This window comes from Hemicordylus capensis, chromosome 4 (genome assembly GCF_027244095.1).
Source record: "Hemicordylus capensis ecotype Gifberg chromosome 4, rHemCap1.1.pri, whole genome shotgun sequence".
Lineage (NCBI taxonomy): Eukaryota > Metazoa > Chordata > Lepidosauria > Squamata > Cordylidae > Hemicordylus > Hemicordylus capensis.
In genome coordinates, this window is record NC_069660.1 from 28,188,904 (window position 1) to 28,209,726 (window position 20,823).

At 42.7% G+C, this 20,823-nt stretch overlaps 1 protein-coding gene across 1 annotated transcript in view; it reads right to left on the reverse strand.

Moving 5' to 3' along the window:
- Positions 1-14,249: 14,249 nt before the first annotated feature.
- The window catches only part of PARD6B (par-6 family cell polarity regulator beta), a 35,817-nt gene continuing 29,243 nt past the window's right edge, over positions 14,250-20,823 (reverse strand). The window contains exon 3 of the mRNA XM_053250852.1: positions 14,250-17,919. Coding sequence (XP_053106827.1) covers positions 17,087-17,919 — 833 coding nt within the window. The 3' untranslated portion in view covers positions 14,250-17,086. The remainder of the gene's footprint in view (positions 17,920-20,823) is intronic.

Sequence of the window (20,823 nt, forward strand, 5' to 3'; positions counted from 1 at the left end):
GCTCTCATGCAGACCTTTTGGATCACAAACCAACTTGAGCATAGTGTGCATTAAAAAAAAGTTGTTTATTCAAATGTATCAGTTCTACTTTCGCTAAGTGGGAAGTACTCTACGAAGAGAGATAACTCTTTCTGGCAGCCTTACTGCAGTACGGGAAAATTCATTAAATATCACAGGATTGACCACCAGGCCACACAGCAAGAGCAGGGGGTGGAGCGGGGCAGAGGGAGTGCACTGGGTGTGGGGTCATAGCCAGCCACTACAGAGAGCAAAGAGAGAGGGGTTGCCTAGCTGCAGCTTAGCTGCAACAATGTGGTGCTTCCTGCACTCCTGCCCTCTGGAGAGAACTTTATTGAACGGAGAGGAGGAGCCTTCCGACTCAGCCAACAGCACCAGTGAGTTGGGGAGGGGGCAGAACAGAGAGCAAAGAGCAAGCGAGCAGTTGCCTAGCTGCAACAGTGTGGTGCTTCCTTCCTTTTCCTGGCTAGGAAGTAGCCAGAAAAAGTGGGCTGTCCATGGGTCCCTGGCAGTGGCGATGGTGCGGGGACCTGAGCAGGCTGGGCCCCACCCCGAGATGGCAGGCCCCACCCTGAGACACCCACCCTTGTGTCCTGCATTTGCATTAAAGGCTGTTGGCAACTCTGTACAAAAATAGATGAAGAAAAACGAGAAGCACCAAATACAGTTGCAAATGAAGAGACAAAAGTCCCACGGTACTGTAAACTTATTTATTTGAGCCCAACTCGTTTCGGCTGAAGCCTTCTTCAGGGGCAAAATCTTATCCAATGTAATCTTGTTAAAAAAAACTTTCTTCAGAAACAGGAAACAGTATCTTGGACTACCAAAGTTGATGGAGCATATTTGCTGCTATCCTACAAAAGGTTTTGGGTTTTTTTAAACAGGATTACATTGGATAAGATTTTGCCCCTGAAGAAGCCTTCGGCTGAAACACGTTGGGCTCAAATAAATAAGTTTACAGCACCGTGGGACTTTTGTCTCCTCATTTGCAACTCTATACAGGAGTCATGTATCGTTCTGTTTTGCTCGTCCTCCAACACTCTGTACCATTCTCCTGCCTCCTAACTCGAGAGTTTTCTTCCTTATGATGAAATGCATGGCTTCTGAAATATTCTCCATCAGTTCCTGGTGGCTTTATCCCCCAACGATTGCCATGTAAGGTGAAATTTAGATCTCTTTGTGTTCATACCAGACCTGCTCTCCCTGTTGCACTGTCCCTACAACAGGGTTACAGCTAAAGTTGATTCAGTCAGCAACAGCAATGCAGGTCTTCAGCAGTTATTTTGTGATAAGCCTCTACGCTGTGACAGCCTTAGAACCTATTATTCCTACCATACAGAACCTTCACCATATTTTGAAGGAACAACCATTTTGTTATATAGGATAAATTCTAACTGGTGATAAATTATAATCACCCCCTCACTTATACTTCTGCGGGGAGGATATCTCAGTCCTCAACTATAGTTTAGGGAAGGAAGATAATCTCATCCATTCTTTCCCCTTTCTTCTCATTTTCGTATCCTCCCTTCCTTCCCTCTTCCCTGTCTCTTAAGTTCTGTATTGGTTCTCATTTTCCCTTTCATTGTTTTTATTTTATCTCCCCCCAGTTAGAAATAGTGTGGGAGGTGCTCATGGTTTGGGGAGGGTGGGGGGAGGGCTGCACCGGATTCTTGTGCACTTGAAAATGCAGCTTAGAATAAACTCTGGAATATATGATGTTATCATATACTCTACACTTCTGAAAAACTAGTAAGAATTTGATTTGTTGTTATAACAACAATACTTAGCATTTATATTAGCAGTTGAGTATTCAAAGCACTCATATAAATGCAGAATTCACTTTAGCTTTACTGGGTGTGTGTGTGTAGTCATTTTTAGGTAGCAAATATTCTGTCTCTCTCACACACCTACATATACTCAGGACCAGGAACTGCAGGGTTATACATAGCTCTGGTTTACAGCACCAAGGCTGACAAATCCCTTACTCTCCTTTTTCTTTCCTCCAGGATCTATACGAGTCATGGCCAGTAGCAAACTGAAAGAGAGGCCTAGGTGTGGTGGTGGTGGTGGGTGGGTGGTGTGTGTCTCCCTTCTCCCAAATATACACTAGCCTCATTCTCCTTTGGGCACAGCTTGTCTCTTTGGAGGCAACACAGGTCTGAAGAAACAGACACACCACATCTAAGAAGGGAGGAAGTCAGCAAGCATCTCCTTGCAGATACCCCGTAAGCACATAGGCAAAGCATCCTTGAATACTTCACAGATCAATTGCCACCCCTCCCATGGAGACCACTGCAGAGTAAGAGAGAGAGGGACCAGGTGCAATTTTTCTTCAAAGAACCAGGCTTGGCCATGTTCTTCTTTGTGGTGGTGACGGCAGCAACAGCAAACAATCATAGGCCTTACAATCTTCTGCATAATGAAGGGTGCTTTCTGCTTACATAATTCTGCCTTATTATTGACACAGTTTAAAGAGGTTTTCTAAGACAGGTTGCTCTTTGATTTGATCACCATGCTGGCACCTTGCTACATAATTCCTGCAAGGCAACCATGCCAAGACAAGCAAATTTATGTACAAACACTGGACGCTAAGGGGAAACCTCTTAATGTATAGGCAGCAGGAGATGTACTCACAGATTTCTGTGTGATCGATCAACCTAAGCTTCCAACTGCCAATTGTTGACAATAGCAATAAAACGTTGCTTGTTTTGTGTTCTAAATTTAGGTTGCTGGAACAAAGAGAGCTTGGAGGGGAAGCAGCAGCAGACTTTTAGGTGACATGATACCACATAGTTTTACAGCTGAAAGCAAATTCCTGGGCAAAGCATGTGCTCAGTGTTGGAAGTTAAGGACTTTGCGCTGTCTCGTCTCAGACAGTGGAGGACAGACTAGTGAGTCAGAGGGCTAGAGGGTCAAGACATTGGTCATCCCTTCTCCACTGCTCTGATACTATCCCTTTGAAATGTAGATTGCTAATCTCAGGGACTAACTTCCTTCCTCTCCTCTCTTCCCTACCTGTCCTTCTACCTTGCAACATGACAAGCTCCTCTCCCTGCACCATATGTGCAGAGAAGATGCAGAATCCATCTGCATCCAGCTAGATAGATAGATTAGAGATCCTAACTCCTCACTTTCCTATCTAGAATGGAGTTCCTTAATAAATGCCTTATATGTTGATTTGAAACTATGAATTGGCTCCAAGTTACTTTACTCTCAGCATACACGCCTGCCTAACTAAATCCACTGTGTTGTGCCTCTGTGCACTCTGCTATAATGAGAAAGGGATTCTCTCAGCACAGAGAATTTCCGAAGCTTAGAGGCACCTTGTTCCTTAATGCTATATCTGTCCTCCCCCCTTCGCCTATTTTTCTCCTCCTGTGGTTGGTGGTGGATTTTTATTAAAAACAAAGCAGACCCCACAAGCCTGAAGTCTTCTTATCCCCATCTTAAATGACTCAGAATTTTAAACATATAAGATTCTTTGTCTGTACAGCTTTTGACTAAGAGTACAAAGATGGATCTACAAGTGATCTTCACTGTTTTTCAAGCAGGGCCACCTTGGCAAAAAAACCTTTCAATGTGAAAGCCATTTCCTATTGTGCTGGTGCACTTTTCTAAGTGCTGGAATTGCCCTTTAAGGAGGACAGAGTCCTCTTGAGAGCTCAGTGGGGGGAGACACTTTCCAGCATTCTATGCACACTTCCAACATTATGCAGGGGCTTGAAAGGGCTCAGTTTCCCTTAAAGGAGCCCCATTGGTGCTGGATGAAGTGCAGCTCTGCACAGTGAGAATGAATGACTTGCATGGTGCCCGGGGGACTGTGCAGAGTATTCAGCTTTGGCTGAAGTTTCACACAGACCCAGTAGACAACTAGTCAGGGAGTTGCACTTAGGATTGATGGGGGGCACCACTGGCCCCTGGGCTTTACCATGAGGGACTCTGATTGCAACAAACCTTTCTGAAAGACGGTAAGCCAGACTGTATATTTGCAGATCGTGCATTCACAATCAATCTTGAATCCTATTAGTACTAAAGATTTTGTGTTGTGTAAAGTAGACTGTTGACATTTGGAAAAGGATGCAATGAATTGGCAATTTGGCCAGAGCTGATCAGTTCAGTACTAAGCTTCATTTTTTTTGTCTGTAGACACAGAGCTGATGTAACTTGCCAAAAAGCTCCAATTTTGTCATAAAAAAGCCAGACTGGAATTTGCATATTGACAAGCCACAGTGCTTCTGGGAGAATGTCCTTTGGACAGATGAGACAAAACTGGAGCTTTTTGGCAAGTCACATCAGCTCTATGTCCACAGATGGAAAAATGAAGCTTTCAAAGAAAAGAACACCATACCTACTGTGAAACATGGAGGAGGCTTGGTTATGTGTTGGGGGTGCAGGGAACAAATAAATCTCAAGACTATCAAGACATTCTGGAGCTAAACATACTGCCCAGTGTCAGCAAACTCTGTCTCAGTCTCAGGTGATGGATCCTCCAGCAGGATAATGACCCCAAACTCACAGCTAAAAGCACCCAAGAATGGCTAAGGACAAAACGTTGGACCATTCTGAAGTGGCCTTCTATGAGCCCTGATTTGAATCCTATTGAACATCTATGGAAAGAACTGAAACATGCAGTCTGGAGAAGGCACCCTTCAAACCTGACACAGCTGGAGCAGTTTGCTCAGGAAGAGTGGGCCAAACTACCTGTTGACAGGTGCAGAAGTCTCATTGAGAGCTACAGGAGTCGCTTGTTTGCAGTGATTGCCTCTAAAGGTTGTGCAACAAAATATTAGGTTAAGGGTCCCATCATTTTTGTCCATGCCATTTTCATTTGTGTTATTATTTGAAATATTCTGTTGCATAAAAACTCTAAAGCAAAGTCTGATTTGTGTTAAATGCAGAATAAACAATGATGGGTGCCAATTACGTTTGTCAGTTTCAAGTTATTTCAGAGACAATTGTGGGTTCTTTTCTTTTCGTGGAGGGGTACCAGCACATTTGTCCACTTGTGTAACACTACTGCTTAAGACCATCTATAAGATCAAGCAGCATCCCCATCCAACTGAGGTCTTAAAATCAAAATGTCTTAGCTCTGACATCATAGTTTAATTTTACACAAACATCATGAGGAAGATTGGGCTTTCAGATTCTATGGGTCAGAATCCTGCTTCAACCAGTTTCCTGGAAAACACAAGAAGCTAAAATACAGTTGGATTCAATGCTCCTCTATGATTCCATAATGTTGATAGCCAATAGCTTAATGTGAGAGGCTTAATCTGTTCTAAGAACCCACTATGAGAATGAGGCTCAGGATGAACAATTGTGTGGTCCACCAATGGGACAAACCAAGGTCGAACTAGCACAGGCTGTGGATTGGCCACCTCCACCAACATGGTGTCAGGCCTGTCTCCCACCCTTGAAACAAATCAAATCAAAACAACCCTGGTGGCAATGTTAGCCATCATCACTTTCCTTGTCCTCCTCTTCTGACCTCGTGTGTTGCTTTGGCTGGCTGAAGAAGGGAGTAGAAGAAAGTGTATTAAGGGTAGTAGAATGCTGGCCCAGAGCATCTCTGTGGTGACACTTAGCACTCTACTGCCCTCAATACACTTCCTTCTACTCTTTTCAAAGCCAGAGTGGCAAGAAGAGGACTAGGACAGCAGTGGCGGTTGCCTGTTTCTCTGCCAGGAAGACAAAGTAGGCTCGTGTGAGGATGAGAGGGGGTGGGGAATACTGGACTAGAGCCATAATAATCTAAACTAAACTAGGCGGTGGTCGAGTACAGTTGCTTGGCATGTTTCACTTCATAGGGTCTGGATCAGTGATGGTGTTATCTGAGGAGATGGCAACCCAACATGCTGTCTCAGATCCTAAAGAGGCCTGGTCTGCCACTGTGTGGGAAGGACAGAAAACCAAGAATTTAAACACCAAGTGAACAAGTCAAGGCATGTGAGGAGAGCTGGTCTTGTGGTAGCAAGCTTGACTTGTCCCCCTAGCTAAGCAGGGTTCACCCTGGTTGCATTTGAATGGGAGGCCACATGTGAGCATTGTAAGATATTCCCCTCAGGGGATGGAGTCATTCCGGGAAGAGGATCAAGGTTCCAAGTTCCCTCTTTGGCATTTCCAAGCTAGGGCTGAGAGAGACTCCTGCCTGCAACCTTGGAGAAGCTGCTGCCAGTCTGTGTAGACAATACTGAGCTAAACAGACCAATGGTCTGACTCAGCAGCTCCCTACGTTCTTAATGGTGGGTAGGTTTGCCAATTGTCCCTCATTATGCAGGATGTCCCTCATTTTGGGGATAAAATGTTGTTCCCTATAGGGACAGTATTTGTCCCTCATTTATTCAATAGCATATAGTTAAATTACATATACATCAATGATACTCAGGCTCTTGATTACCACTGCATACACCTCCCAGGCCCTCCCCCCACCACCACCTAGCCAGCCCCCACAAACCTGTGTCCCTCATTCTGGAACTTGTGTCCCTCATTCTGGCAATGAAATGTTGGCAACCCTAATGGTGGGGGACCCTGGGTTTTCCAGTGCTGTGAGTTTCTAGGAGATGTGGAAAGGTGGGGATGGTCAGAGGCGTATCTAGGGAAAATAGCACCTAGGGCAAACACTGAAATTGCACCCCCTGTCCAAGCATCTGACACCCATCTTTGAGATAACTTTACCATAATATCAGCTGAAAAATACAAGTCAAGCTCGTTAATCTTAATATTTCAAAAACTATTTAGCAGTGGACTTAGCCAGACCAAAAAATGCTGGAAAACTACAAATTTCAGTATGCTGGGGCTCATGAAATACCCAAATACTATGTGGAGGTGTACTTGGAAAACTAAACAGAAGTGCCTGTCTAATTCTCTACTATGCATTGTAGCATCACCATTACATAAGTTTTAAAAATCTATGGAGAATTTGACATTTCCCTGATACTCTGTAAATAATTAAAGGATATGCAGAGTAAACTGTGTCACTGCTTGGAATATATTCTAGTCTTTCAGAAAGACAGTTAAAATGAGAAAAAGAGAGCAAGAAACTCCCAGTGGGCCTTAATACTAAGGATTTCACACTGATTAAAAGACAAACTCACCATTAATAGCCATATTAGCAAGACATCACATTTAACTCACTTATCACAAGAAGCAAAGTAAGAGCAAATGAATACAATCCTAGCTCATAAGCGTCAGCTCAGTATTCACAGGCCCTGATTCTCTGTACATAGTGCCAATCTGAATATGTGTACAGTGTCTTATATTATATTAATTTTTAAATTATTTTTTTCCTGTAGCCCCTTTGGGGGGCTTCGTAAAGAATAGGGGGGTTTGCAAAGGTTCCCCCTCATCCCGCTGACCTTTAGGGCCTCACAGGGACCATTTGAGCATGTGTGGTGGCCATTTTTTAAAATAATCTTTTTTTTTAAAAAGGCCACTGAAAACAAAATGGCCACTGCGCATGCTCAAATGGCCTCTGCAAGGCCTGGCATGACCTAGGGCCTCACAGAGGCCATTTGAGCATGCACGGTGGCCATTTTGTTTTTGGCAGCCATTTTAAAAACTTTTTTTAATTTTACAAAATGGCGCCCCCCTTCAAGTGGCGACCGGGGCACATGCCCTGCCTGCCCTATCCTAGATATGCCCCTGGGGATGGTGCCGGGGAGAGGTAAACCAAAGACAACCAGACACTACGGGCTCAACTCTTAAAGAATTGACTAAGGTGGAAGATTGGGCATTCAGCATAAAGACGGGAAATTTGGGCACCTGAGGGAAGACAGGGATACATGTTTCTCAGAGAACGGAATATGGATTTTTATTAAGATTATACAACAGATCTGTACTCTTCACTGTAAGGCCCAGGGAGCGCTGGCAGACCCCTTCTTTACTGGACCCATTTGAAGCTTTGGTCAAAGCTGAATACTCTGCACAATCCCCTGGCACGGTACAACTACCATCTTCACTGTGTGCAGTGCTGCACTTTACCCAGCAATGGGGTGGTGGCTCCTGTAAGGGAAACACAGCCTCCATGAGCTCCTGCAACATCTTGGAAGACATGCACAGAGTGCTGGGAATAGGGTTGCCATGTCCCCTGGGATTTAGGGTAGCCCCCAGATTTTGGCTCCTCCACCAGGCTACTAAATTCCACCCAGATTGACACAGATTTCAAATGTGCTGCCTGGATTTTACTCTGGATCTGTTCACATGGGAGGGCAAAGGAGGAGGAGAAGTATAAAAATCTGCCAAATAAATAAATAGATGCAAATTAGTTGCCACATAATCTGCATAATATGATTTGGGAAGCTTGAATAAGGCAACCCTAGCTAGGAAGCATAGGCCTTCCAAATGTTTCCCCCACATAGCATAGGGAGGCATTTGTCTCTCTTAAAAGGTCCTCTCAGCACTGGGGAAAGCACAGTATTGTGCAGTGTTCAGCACAGTGGGAAATGGCTTTCATATTGAAGGGTTTTTGCAAAAGAGTCCACGCCCCCCACTTGAAAAAGTAGTAAGGATCACTGCAACAGATAGCAAGTACATGGGCTTCTTTTTTGGTTTGCCTTTATTGAGATCAGGTAACAGTGACTGGGCCATGCATATGGCAGAATGCTGGCTAGTAACTCAAGACAAGAGGCCAGTGGATGTCTCTGAATGAGGTGTTAATGGCTCTGAAGTGTTTTGGAAAGGGAAAGCCATAAAAACATGGTAAAATGGCAAGAACCAATGTCCACCTGATGTGAGGGGTGGATGTGAATGAAAGGCAACTCATCCCCCTCACCCCTTGTATGTTTTATGCAGGGGGGGGGATTGAAAGGGAGGGAGACATATTTGGAGATACTGGAATAGAATGTAAGGTTGCTCTCTGAAAATGTAATCTATTGATTTATGGGAATACTCTACTTCCACTTCATGTAATGCCCAACTTGCATATTTGTACGTAAGTCAAATATCACAAAGACAACATAATTTCTGATCCCATGATCTTTGCTCCAGAGGAAGCTAGAATCTGAGTTATGTGGCACCCCGGAATTTCATTGCCCAGAGACATGAAAAATGCATCTAACATACATTTTGAGTTGTTTGCTCTTGAGTCTTCATGACCAGCTATTTCACAAATTGAAAAATGTTCAACACAGAGACCCATTCGTAAGACAAACTGCTGTAAAATCCTTTACTCCTTTAGAAAATCTGGGCTATAAGTCAAAATAGAACTTTAGGATTTTGGGGAGTGATAGAGAAGCTATTCAGGAGGAGAAGCAGAGGCTATTGGTTGATTCTAACAACATATTTAACACATTAATTGTTAACTGATTTTAATGGTTTTGTTTTAATGTAAACCGCCCTGAGCCTTTCTGGAAGGGTGGTATAAAAACTGAATGAATGAGTGAGTGAGTGAATAATAAGAGCCAGCATGGTGTAGTGGTTAGAGTGCTGGACTAGGACCGGGGAGACCCGAGTTCAAATCCCCATTCAGCCATGAAACTAACTGGGTGACTCTGGGCCAGTCACTTCTCTCTCAGCCTAACCTACTTCACAGGGTTGTTGTGAAAGAGAAACTCAAGTATCTAGTACAACGCTCTGGGCTCCTTGGAGGAAGAGCGGGATATAAATATAATAATAATAATAATAATAATAATTCTAGAGTGGGGGGGGGCATGACCACCAATTAAAATATCACAAGGCAGCGAGCAAGCTTTTGAGTTGCTCAGAATTAGATGTGCCTAATTAATTTTGCCCTATTTCCACTCCCAATACGCCAGCATATTGAGTTAGATTTTTGGAGTTCCCCCACTTCAGAATCCTGAAGCACATCATGTGACCCTACTCCTTTTTCTTGTGATCCGTCTACAGTGCCAGGGACAGTGCCCCAAATTTGGGGCAGCTCAAACTCAGTTACATCTTGACCTAATGGAGGATGAGCAAGTAACATGTTCAGAACATAAGAACAACCTTGCTGGATCAGGCCCAAGGCCCATCTAGTCATAGGAACATAGGAAGTTGCCAAATACTGAGTCAGACCATTGGTCTAACTAGCTCAGTATTGTCTTCACAGACTGGCAGCGGCTTCTCCAAGGTTGCAGGCAGGAATCTCTCTGAGCCCTATCTTGGAGAAGCCAGGGAGGGAACTTGAAACCTTCTGCCCTTCCCAGAGTGGCTTCATCCCCTGAGGGAAATATTTTGCAGTGCTCACACCAAGTCTCCCATTCATATGCAACCAGGGCAGACCCTGCTTAGCTATGGGGACAAGTCATGCTTTCTACCACAAGAGCAGCTCTTCTCTCCAGCATCCTGTTTCACATAGTGGCCCACCAGATGCCACTGGAGCCACAGGCAGTTGAGGGCATGCCCTCTCTCCTGCTGTTACTCCCTTGCAACTGGTACTCAGACGCATCCTGCCTTTGAGGGTGGAGGTGGCCTATAGCTCTGGCCTATAGCTCTCCAACTAGTAGCCGATGACAGACCTCTCCTCCATTATCCAAACCCCTCTTAAAGCCATCCATGGCTGTCACCACATCTTGTGGCAGAAAATTCCACAAGTTGATTATGTGTTGTGTGAAAAAGTACTTCCGTTTGATGGTCCTAGATTTCCCGGCAATCAAATTCAAGTGTTATGTGAGAGGAAGAAGAATTTCTCTCTATCCACTTTCTCCACACCATGCATATTATACAGGTGAAACTCGGAAAATTAGAATATCGTGCAAAAGTCCATTAATTTCAGTAATGCAAATTAAAAGGTGAAACTGATATATGAGACAGACGCATTACATGCAAAGCGAGATAAGTCAAGCCTTAATTTGTTATAATTGTGATGATCATGGCGTACAGCTCATGAAAACCCCAAATCCACAATCCCAGAAAGTTAGAATATTACATGGAACCAAGAAGACAAGGATTGTAGAATAGAACAATATCGGACCTCTGAAAAGTATAGTGTACTGTGCTTGATTGGCCAGAAAACTCGCCTGACCTGACCCCATAGAGAATCTATGGGGCATTGCCAAGAGAAGGATGAGAGACATGAGACCAAACAATGCAGAAGAGCTAAAGGCCGCTAATGAAGCATCCTGGTCTTCCATAACACCTCATCAGTGCCACAGGCTGATAGCAACCACGCCACGCCGCATTGAGGCAGTAATTGCTGCAAAAGGGGCCCAAACCAAGTACTGAATACATATGCATGCTTATACTTTTCAGAGGTCCGATATTGTTCTATTCTTCAATCCTTGTCTTCTTGGTTCCATGTAATATTCTAATTTTCTGAGATGGTGGATTTGGGGTTTTCATGAGCTGTACGCCATGATCATCACAATTATAACAAATTAAGGCTTGACTTATCTCGCTTTGCATGTAATGCGTCTGTCTCATATATCAGTTTCACCTTTTAATTTGCATTACTGAAATTAATGGACTTTTGCACGATATTCTAATTTTCCGAGTTTCACCTGAAGACCTCTATTATGTCTCCCCGCAGTAGTCTTTTTTCTAAATTAAATAGCCCCAGGTGTTGTAGCCTTGCCTCATAAGAAAGCTGCTTTAGGCCCCTGATCATATTGGTTGCCCTCTTCTGCACCTTTTCCAGTTCTACAAGGCCCTTTTTTAGATGTGACCAGAATTGTACGCAGTACTCCAGGTGTGGACGCACCATCGTCTTGTATAAGGGCATTATAATATTAGCCGTTTTATTTCCAATCCCCTCCCTAATGATCCCTAGCATGGAATCGGCCTTTTTCACAGCTGCCGCACATTGAGTCGACACTTTCAACAAGCTGTCCATCACGACCCTAAGATCCCTCTCTCCTGGTCAGTAACTGACAGCTCAGATCCCATCAGCATATACTTGAAGTTGGGGATTTTTGTCCCAATGTGCATCACTTTACACTTGCCAACATTGAACCGCATTTGCCACTTTGTCACCCACTCACCCAGTTCAGAGAGATCCTTTTGGAGCTCCTCACAATCCGTTTTGGATTTCACTACCCGAAATAATTTGGTATCATCTGCAAATTTGGCCACTTCGCTGCTGACCCTTACTTCTAGGACATGTATGAATAAATTAAAAAGCACTGGTCCCAGTACAGATCCCTGGGGGACCCCACTTCTTACTTCTCTCCATTGTGAAAACTCTCCCTTTATCCCTACCCTGTTTCCTGTCCTTCAACCAGTTAGCAATCCACACATGTACTTGTCCCCTTATCCCATGACTGCTAAGTTTTCTCAGGAGTCTTTGTTGAGGAATTTTGTCGAAAGCTTTTTGGAAGTCCAGGTATACTATGGTCTGGATTACTTTGATCCACACACTTGTTGATACTCTCAAAGAACTCCAAAAGGTTGGTGAGGCAAGATTTACCTTTGCGGAAGCCATGCTGGTTCTCTCCCAGCAGGGCCTGTTCTTCTATGTGCTTTACAATTTTACCCTTGAGGATGCTTTCCATCAATTTGCCTGGAACAGAGGTTAAGCTAACTGGCCTGTAATATCCCAGATATAAGCACCTATACTCTGAATCTCTCACCTGGTGTATGTTTTCTTTTCATTCTTTGACCAGCTGGCACTGCCTTCTGTCTGCTCTTTATGTGGTTCTGCTCTGTCCCCTTCTGTTTTATCTAAATAGTTTGCCTGCTTGCACTTCTAAGGATGGCACTTGCTGAACCAGATACTGCCCAGCTCCTGTCGGCTGTTCCCCCGGTGTCATTTTAAAAGCTGCTCTTCAACTTTTTTTATTTTAAGCACCAGCAGTCTGGTTCCATCTTGGTTCAAGTACAGCCCGTCCCATTTGTACAGGCCTTGCTCTCCCCAAAATGTATTCTATGCCTAATAAATCTAAACCCCTCCTCCCGGTACCAACATCTCATCCATGCATTGAGATCCCTCAGCTCTGCCTGTCTCACTGTACTTGCGTGTAGAACAGGTAGCATTTCTGAGAATGCTACCTTGGGGGTCCTGGACTTCAAAACACTACCTATCAGCCTAAATTTGGCTTCTAGAACCTCCCAGCTACATTTCCCCACATCGTTGGTGCTGACATGCACCACAACAGCTGTCTCCTTCCCAGCACTGCCTAAGAGCCTATCTAGACACTACGTGATGTCCACAACCTTCGCACCAGGCAGTCAAGTCACTGTGTTGTCAACACGTGGGTCACAAACCCATACCTCTATACCTCTAATGATTGAATCACCCACTACAAGGAGGCCCCCCCCCGGAGGAGTATCCCCTGTGCGAGGTGATATAGACTCATTTCCACTGAAAGGGTCCCTTCTAAAGGAGCATTTCCCTCTTCCTCAGACCGATGTCCTCCTTCCCCGAGACCTTCATTCTCCCTGAGAGCAGCAGAGCTATCAGCCCTGGAGTGGGATGCCTCTACCACGTCCCTGAAGGTCTCGTCCGCATGCCTCTCTGAGCTTCTCCAGATCCGCCACCTTGGTCTCAAGGGAACGAATTTGTTCCCTGAGAGCCAGGAGCCTATTGCACCGATCACTCCTCCATGACTTCTGCCCATGGGACAAATAGTCATACATGTGGCACTCTGTGCAATAAACTGGGAAATGCCCCCTCACCTGCTGACTTTCTGTCTTCATACTGGTTTTGTTGGCTGTTTACAGTGTTTAGTGATAGTTTTTTAGAAGGATATGTCTCAGCTGTAATGGTCAGCTATTTAACAGTCCAAACAGCCTTTCTCAAGAATATGAGGGAGGAATGTATACTTACGTTCTCTTCTCCACCAGGCTCCTTGTGATCACAGGAGCTTGTTCCAGGCTCCCCCGCACACTTCCCGCTAAACTCCTGCAAAACTCCATCATCCTGTTTGCTATCCCTGTTCACTATGCTCTTGGGCCTTCACCTCTTATGTAGAGAGTAGGCTTCCACCTGAGACTCAGGGTGTGGGTCAAAAGAATGTGGGGCCTCCCACAGCCCTAGCTGACTCCACCCGCTCCAGGCAGGGACAAACAAAAACACTGGAGTTTGTTAGCCCTAGCAAACAACACACACACACACACACACACACACACACTAGGACTTATCCCTTAAAGATAAACCAGCCCCTCAAAATCTCCCCTTTTCCTGTTAGTTTGAAGGGGGGAAAGGCTAGATGTTCTGTTTAGAAAAGCTTGTTCACCTCCTCAAGCTGTCTCTGCTCTTCACAGAGTAGGCTTCCAACTGATAACCTTCCAACTTGATAACCTTTAGCTTAAGAAAGAAGCCCTTCTTGAAGGACTTAGCAAGGAACAATAGTCATAAGGGTTGTTTTTTTTTTATTATAGAGTCTGTAAAAATATGACTAACATACAACTAGTGCCAGTTTGATTTTTATAAAATCAAAGTTCTTTTAGTGGTACCCACATACATCATACATTAAAGTGGTAAGAAAAATACTGACATTTGACATATTATATATACATGTTCATGTAAAAATCATGTTGCATAAAGATTAGAAAATACATAATAGTCACAAAATTACACATGTTGCAGACAGTTCATGACAACATCATCCTACACAACATAGCTGTGGAAGAACGTAAGATTTCACAGTTCAGCTTGACTTCATCTGGTATTAAAATAGTTTCAAAGAACATGTACTATTCTAGCCACATTTTGCTCTCTTTCAGATAAGGTGCACTTAAAAGGCTAATCTGTCTTCAGATTGCCAGGGAGAGGGGTTTGAATTATTTTCAGTATTTTACTTATCTGTAGTATCAAAATAATTTTGATTATCTGATGAAGCAATCCAAATGACTTGTTCATACATATTAATGTAAGCTTCAGTCAAGAATTGAGAATATTTATAAGGAGCGCACAACCAGGGGCGTAGCTATAATTGAGCGAAAGGGTTCAAAGAACATGGGCCCCCAGCTCCTGAGGGCCCTCCAGCTCCATCCCTCCCTATTTCCTTCATTATCTCCCTCACTCTCGGGGGTTGCCAGAGAGAGGGATGAACACGGGCCCCCTCTCCCCTAGCTACGCCCCTGCACACAACAGAATCTTAGAACCTGCAATAAAAGTCTGCCACTTTGGGGTTTTAGTTAAAAATTGTACTTGTCAAGCCTTCATGTATTCCTCCAGCAGGAGACATCTCCCCCTTCACAAGATATTAAACTTTAAGAGGTAGTATATGAAAGTCTAATAGTCAAAGTTTAACTTATACTGAAGCCCAGTACCATTTTATATATAAAAAGTTAAAATTTACTAAATTCCATTTCAATAAACTGATTTTAGCTGATTTAATAAAACAAGGTAGTGATAAATTGTCAAGTTCTGACATCATGGCAACTGCATTGCTTTGCAATTCTATGCAATGCAGCCTGTCATTTTAATAGCAAAATTGAATCAGCATTTTGCTTATCCTTCCTCTAGCGTTCAGGGATTTTGTCAAATTCTCAATTTTATCAGACATAATAAAATAACTTCAAACCAAGATTGTTTTATGCTTCACACATATATTGTAAGGATACACTCCACCTCATAATAAAAAGCTACCTGATTGAGGCTAGTATCTTAAGGAATAAAATTTAATACAGTTTAAGATAACACTTCCTTAAGTTCGTAACTGTAGTGTAATATATCCAAAACAGTCATGCATATGATTGCAGCATAAATATCAAAAATCAAGAAGTTAATGAATTAAGCAGCACAATAACCCTATATATATATATATATATTTGTGTTTCCACAATAAATTAACATCCAACCCTCTCACTAATGTTTTGGTTTCCATGCTTCTGTGTAAGTTAAAAATTCATTTTACATCTCATCTACAGTACTGTGTACCATGTTAGTAGTACTGAACATACACCTCTGATGAAGAGGTGTGCATCCAGGTAGTCATATCTATGTGTTGAACATTCTCCTCTTGCAATCAAGTGGACTGTACTTAATCACAATTATGTGATGAAAGTTATAAGCATATGCCTGATACAAGTATATTCTTAGCTAAAAACTCAACAAATCTGTCAAAGGGAAAGCAACTGAAATAAAATCCAGACTAATTTATGACTATACAATGTCTTCCTTGAGGAACTCTATCACCATAGGAGAACCTTCATATTCTTAAAAGAACAATTAAGACACCAATTAACAAAAAAGCTACTCAAGTTTGTAATGTGTAATTCATTCAACAATATGTGCAGCAGTGTCAGATATGACATACTAAGGAAACTTGTTAAGGTATGAAATATGTTAAGATTGTTAATATTATAAATACAATCCAACTCGCATTGAAGTCAATAAAAAATCCCATTGGCTTTAATGGGACTAGCTTGTATCATAACATTTCAAGATCACAGTTTCTCTCATTAAAGGTTAAAGGGCCATTGCCATTTAAAAACTTCATTTTTTGTTAATGCATTATCAAAAACGTAAATGACAATGGAAATTTATCCTCCAACACCAGTAGCAGATCACATACAATCAAGGATGAATAGGAAAAAGTAAAAAAGTTATACCTCCCAACTATCCAATGTATCAAATCCAATGAGTAGTTATCTCCTTTCAGATTGTGATGTTTCCATTCAAGTTATTATTTATAACAACTTAAAATCGATCATACCACCATTTCCATAGTGTACTGATTACGTAACAGACTGAACTTGCTGTAGCTCATGCTTATATTGTTTCATAAACATTCCTTTGCTGAAATATGGTGCTCTTCAGACCGGATCTTATAGGATTTTGAGAGCGACAAATCTACAGTTGTGCAAATATGTTCCACGAATGACAATGTATCCAGCCAGAACCCAAGACACGAACAATGAACTGTGGCGCTCTTGCTTGAGTCTCACAATCAACAGCTTGTTCCAAAGCCGGTTATGTACACTGAAAAGTGGAAAAAAATACAATTGCATAACTTTTAGTCATGGGAGTGCTGTCCTGTTTTGAAATCTAACAAGAACCAGTTCATGTTCCAGAAATATTCATTAAGTAGGAACCAAAATTGAGACAGAGTCACAGCAGATATCTCAGCTCCATTCCGCAGATATAAAAAGCCACTGGAATACGGTAATTGAGAGGTATGTACTGCAGGTGTACAGCCAAGTAAAAAAAAGTATGGCCTCTTAATTTCAACAGCAAATACACTTAGTTTCACAATGTAATTATTGTCCCATCTTCTTCCAAGGGCTTTTGGTCCGAGTCCTGGATTTCATACTCCATGTTAATGCTGCCTGTTGAACAATACAAGTTTGCCTCTCTGGAAGGAATGAACCCATTTTGCATTGATTCATGAGGGGTTTCAGTTTGTGTCAATGACTCCAGATTTTCACTGGAAGGAGCAGCTTTTGGAATTTGCTGTGGCTCACCATCATCTTCAATAATAATATCATCATCATCACTGTCTTCCTCTTCTTCAGGGTGGTAGATTGGCACAGCATGTGGAGTATAACTTGGAAGGCTGGTATCTGTAGACTGTCCTGAACTACCAGAAGTCCGGCTGTTCCTAACAACATTGTTTCTCTGGTTTGCTGGTCTCACAGTAATTATCAAATTACGACTGTTTGCGATCATCATGTCTGTAACCTGGTCAAGGCTCTTCCCTGAAACTTCTATACCATTCACCTCCAGAACTTCATCATTGACAGCCAGTAAGCCCGTGCTCTGAGCCAGGCCTCCAGGAACAAGCCTGGATATGAAAATTCCTGGTACTTTCTCTAGTCCATGTGGTGTTACTCTGACACTAGAGCCATCCCGTATATAAAATCCCAGAGGTTTGTCAGTTCCGTATTTATAAAGCCGCACCCTGCGATGGGTTTCTGGAAGAATGTCTACATCTATAATAGAAGACACTGGCCTGAAGTCTTGTGGCATGCTAATGACAATGTGCGGTTTTTTCCTATGGTTATCTGAACGCAACACATTCGACAAGACATTTTTCTTCTTTGTCATAGTATCTGTTCCAAAGGCACTATAGTCTGCATCTTCTGAAACGAGAAAAGAAGTCACATGTTAGTAATTTTCACAGTGTACAATGCAGTCCAGTCTAAGCCAATAGAGTCCCGACAATGAAAAAGCATCCAATAAAGTGCTTTTAGCATGCTGTACCGTTTTTCTCTGTCTGCCAATAGCAATTTTATAAGCATACAAGCCTATTCCAAGGCTAGAAAAAAGATAAAGAAGAAAACAAGCAGAGCAATGAGGCTGTGGGTCAGTAGTGGGGAACCAGACACATCATCCAGCTATTTCCATGTAACTCCACCCTGATTCTGGTCTGGTTTCTACTCCATAGGATGTACCAACCAGGAGTGGATTTTTGGAGAGGCACAGGTTGGTTTTATCAGATTTCCAGAGGAAGGCTAGCCAGGTAGTTTCTGACAGAACTCCAGAGATGCTGAATTGGCCCTGCCCTCCTCCACAAGATCTCTTATTGTTGGCACAGCTTCATGTGCTGTTTTTGCCAGTCCTAAAAAGAGACAACAGAAGCTTTTCTCCTGTCCCATCATTACCTTTTCAAGAAGCATTCCTTTCTTTTATGTAGAAATGCATCCATATAGCAATTTGACAGTTTTTTTAAATGTGAGCATGCTTTTCAATTTGACACATGGCTCTAAGCAGGAATGTTCTTTTGCTAGGAATTTAAGCAGAGATGCAAGAACTGGAACCACACAACTACAAAACATTTTAAAGAACTGCCAACGGTTTATAAGTTATGTACTTAGAATTCCTAAGGCAAAGTTTTTTCTCTTCAAGTTTGAATCTATTAGAAGAAAAAGAATGAGGAAGAGTGAACAGCCAATGGATCTACTGCTGTCAAATATCTGGATGGCAGCCAAATGACCTGGTTTTAATCTCCTTAAAACAGATACCATTCCTTAAACTCCCTTCCCTACCCCTCGTTCAGAGTAGGTGGAATGACTGGCAGCAGATTAATAAGTAACATATTTAATATTGGAAAACACTTCTAACAAGTGGTTTATTCACAAACCGACACTCCCAACACCCTGGAACCTATGCTGAGAAGATATGCCTCTTATTAAAGTGCATTACATGCCCTATGTGGGGGTGGGGGGGAAAGGTTAGTAGGTATTTCAAGGAAAGATTCTGAAGAAACTGCTGAACATTTCCCCCAGGTTCAAGGTACATGACTACTTTGGGGGGTTATTTTTCAATCTGGTTATACATTTTTGTCTACTGGAGGTCAATTATAGATCCTCATTTGCCATAGGCTAACGGTATGAATGCCTGTATTTTCTACTCATAATCTGATGAGGAAAATTCATTATGTCTGCTTGCCACTCTATATCCAGGCAAAAATGTCTGCACTGGATAATAAACAAGTGGCCAGGCATGAGAAATAGCTCCAAGTTGTGCTATATAACAGAAGTTTTAATGTTTTCCACATGGTTTGCCTGCCAAGGAGCCTCTGTGTCCTGTTGAAGATTCTGGATCTTCTTCTAAGATTCATTAAGCCTGCTTGCAACAATGCCTATAGGGTCCTACCTGTTCCCCTACATAAACCAATAAGTGTAACCTAGAACAAATCCAGCACTCTTTTTGGCTGCACATTACAGGGGAAGATCAACTGTAGTAGGCAAGTTGTATTTCATGAAGAACCCCAGAATCCTCCAAAAACTCAAGAGTTCCCCAGAACACAGCCTGAAAAATCACAATTCTAGAGTTGGTTTGCCATCTGTATTAGAATGAAAATGAATTTACTACCCTTCCTTGCAATGAACATTTGACAAGGTTATTTAAAATCAAATATCCCACACAGGGGTGTAGCAAGGTTGGAGTGGGCCCAGAGACAAGGTTTTAAAATGCACCCCCCCCTTACTGAAGCTCAGCTCATGAAGTAAAGAAATCTTAAATGATATATATATCCTATGTGCCACAATAGAACATCATCCTAAATTATTTTTTTTAAAGTTTTGTAAATTGTGGACAATGCAAGTCATTTAATGGTATGAGAGAAAGACATGTTGTTCTGGTAGCTCGAGGTCTTAACACTCACATCAATTTTGGAGGATGAATACAACTGAAGGAAGCCTGGGCAGGTGTGCGGCTGGAGGACTCAGTCATGTGACTTGCCTATGGGGGCCCCCCAAGGCAGTGGGCCCCCAGACAACTGTCTCCCCTTGCCTTATAGTAGTTACGCCCCTGATTCCACACTTGTCATTTCAAAAATATCCTGGCTGAAGTTAAATCACTATGTAAGCATGTTAAGCCTACGTTTATAGTCACTTAAAACTGAATGAATCACCCTCTATCAAGCATGACTGATCACATCCACAGATGCACTTGCATAACAACATGAACACAAGCTATCTTCAGCACTCACTCCCTTGCCCCTTGCAAGGCCACTCCTAAAGTTTGTGCCACATGCCATTCCTGAGAATAGCATGGATATGGCATAGGGGGCTACAGAGCAAAGCAGGAATCCTTAAAAAATGGCACTTTGCATAAGCAGAGCTGCTTCCACCCAGTTTGTGGGGATTTTCTCCTACACATCCCATGCCATTGCCACAAGGATTCCAACTCTCAGGAGTGGCCTTGCAAGGGGCATAGGAAGCTGCTGTGCAGAAAATAGTTTGTGCTTGCATCATTGTTTGAGTGCTTCTCTTGATGCCAGCTATCAATTTAAAGGCTGTTTGAATGAAAAAATGTATCTCTGAAGTCAAGCATTTTATAAATATAGTACAATTGGTCATATATGTCACTGAGCCTTGTTTTTATGGGCCTGATACGAGGGCTAGGGATGATTAAGTCATCTCAAGGCCTGGATCCAGCCCTTGGCTCCAGGACATGCCATCCTTTATATCACTAGGAAGATAATTATCTGTGCCCACCTGGGTGATCTAGTAAGCTATTTTGATGCTTTTTAACTACCT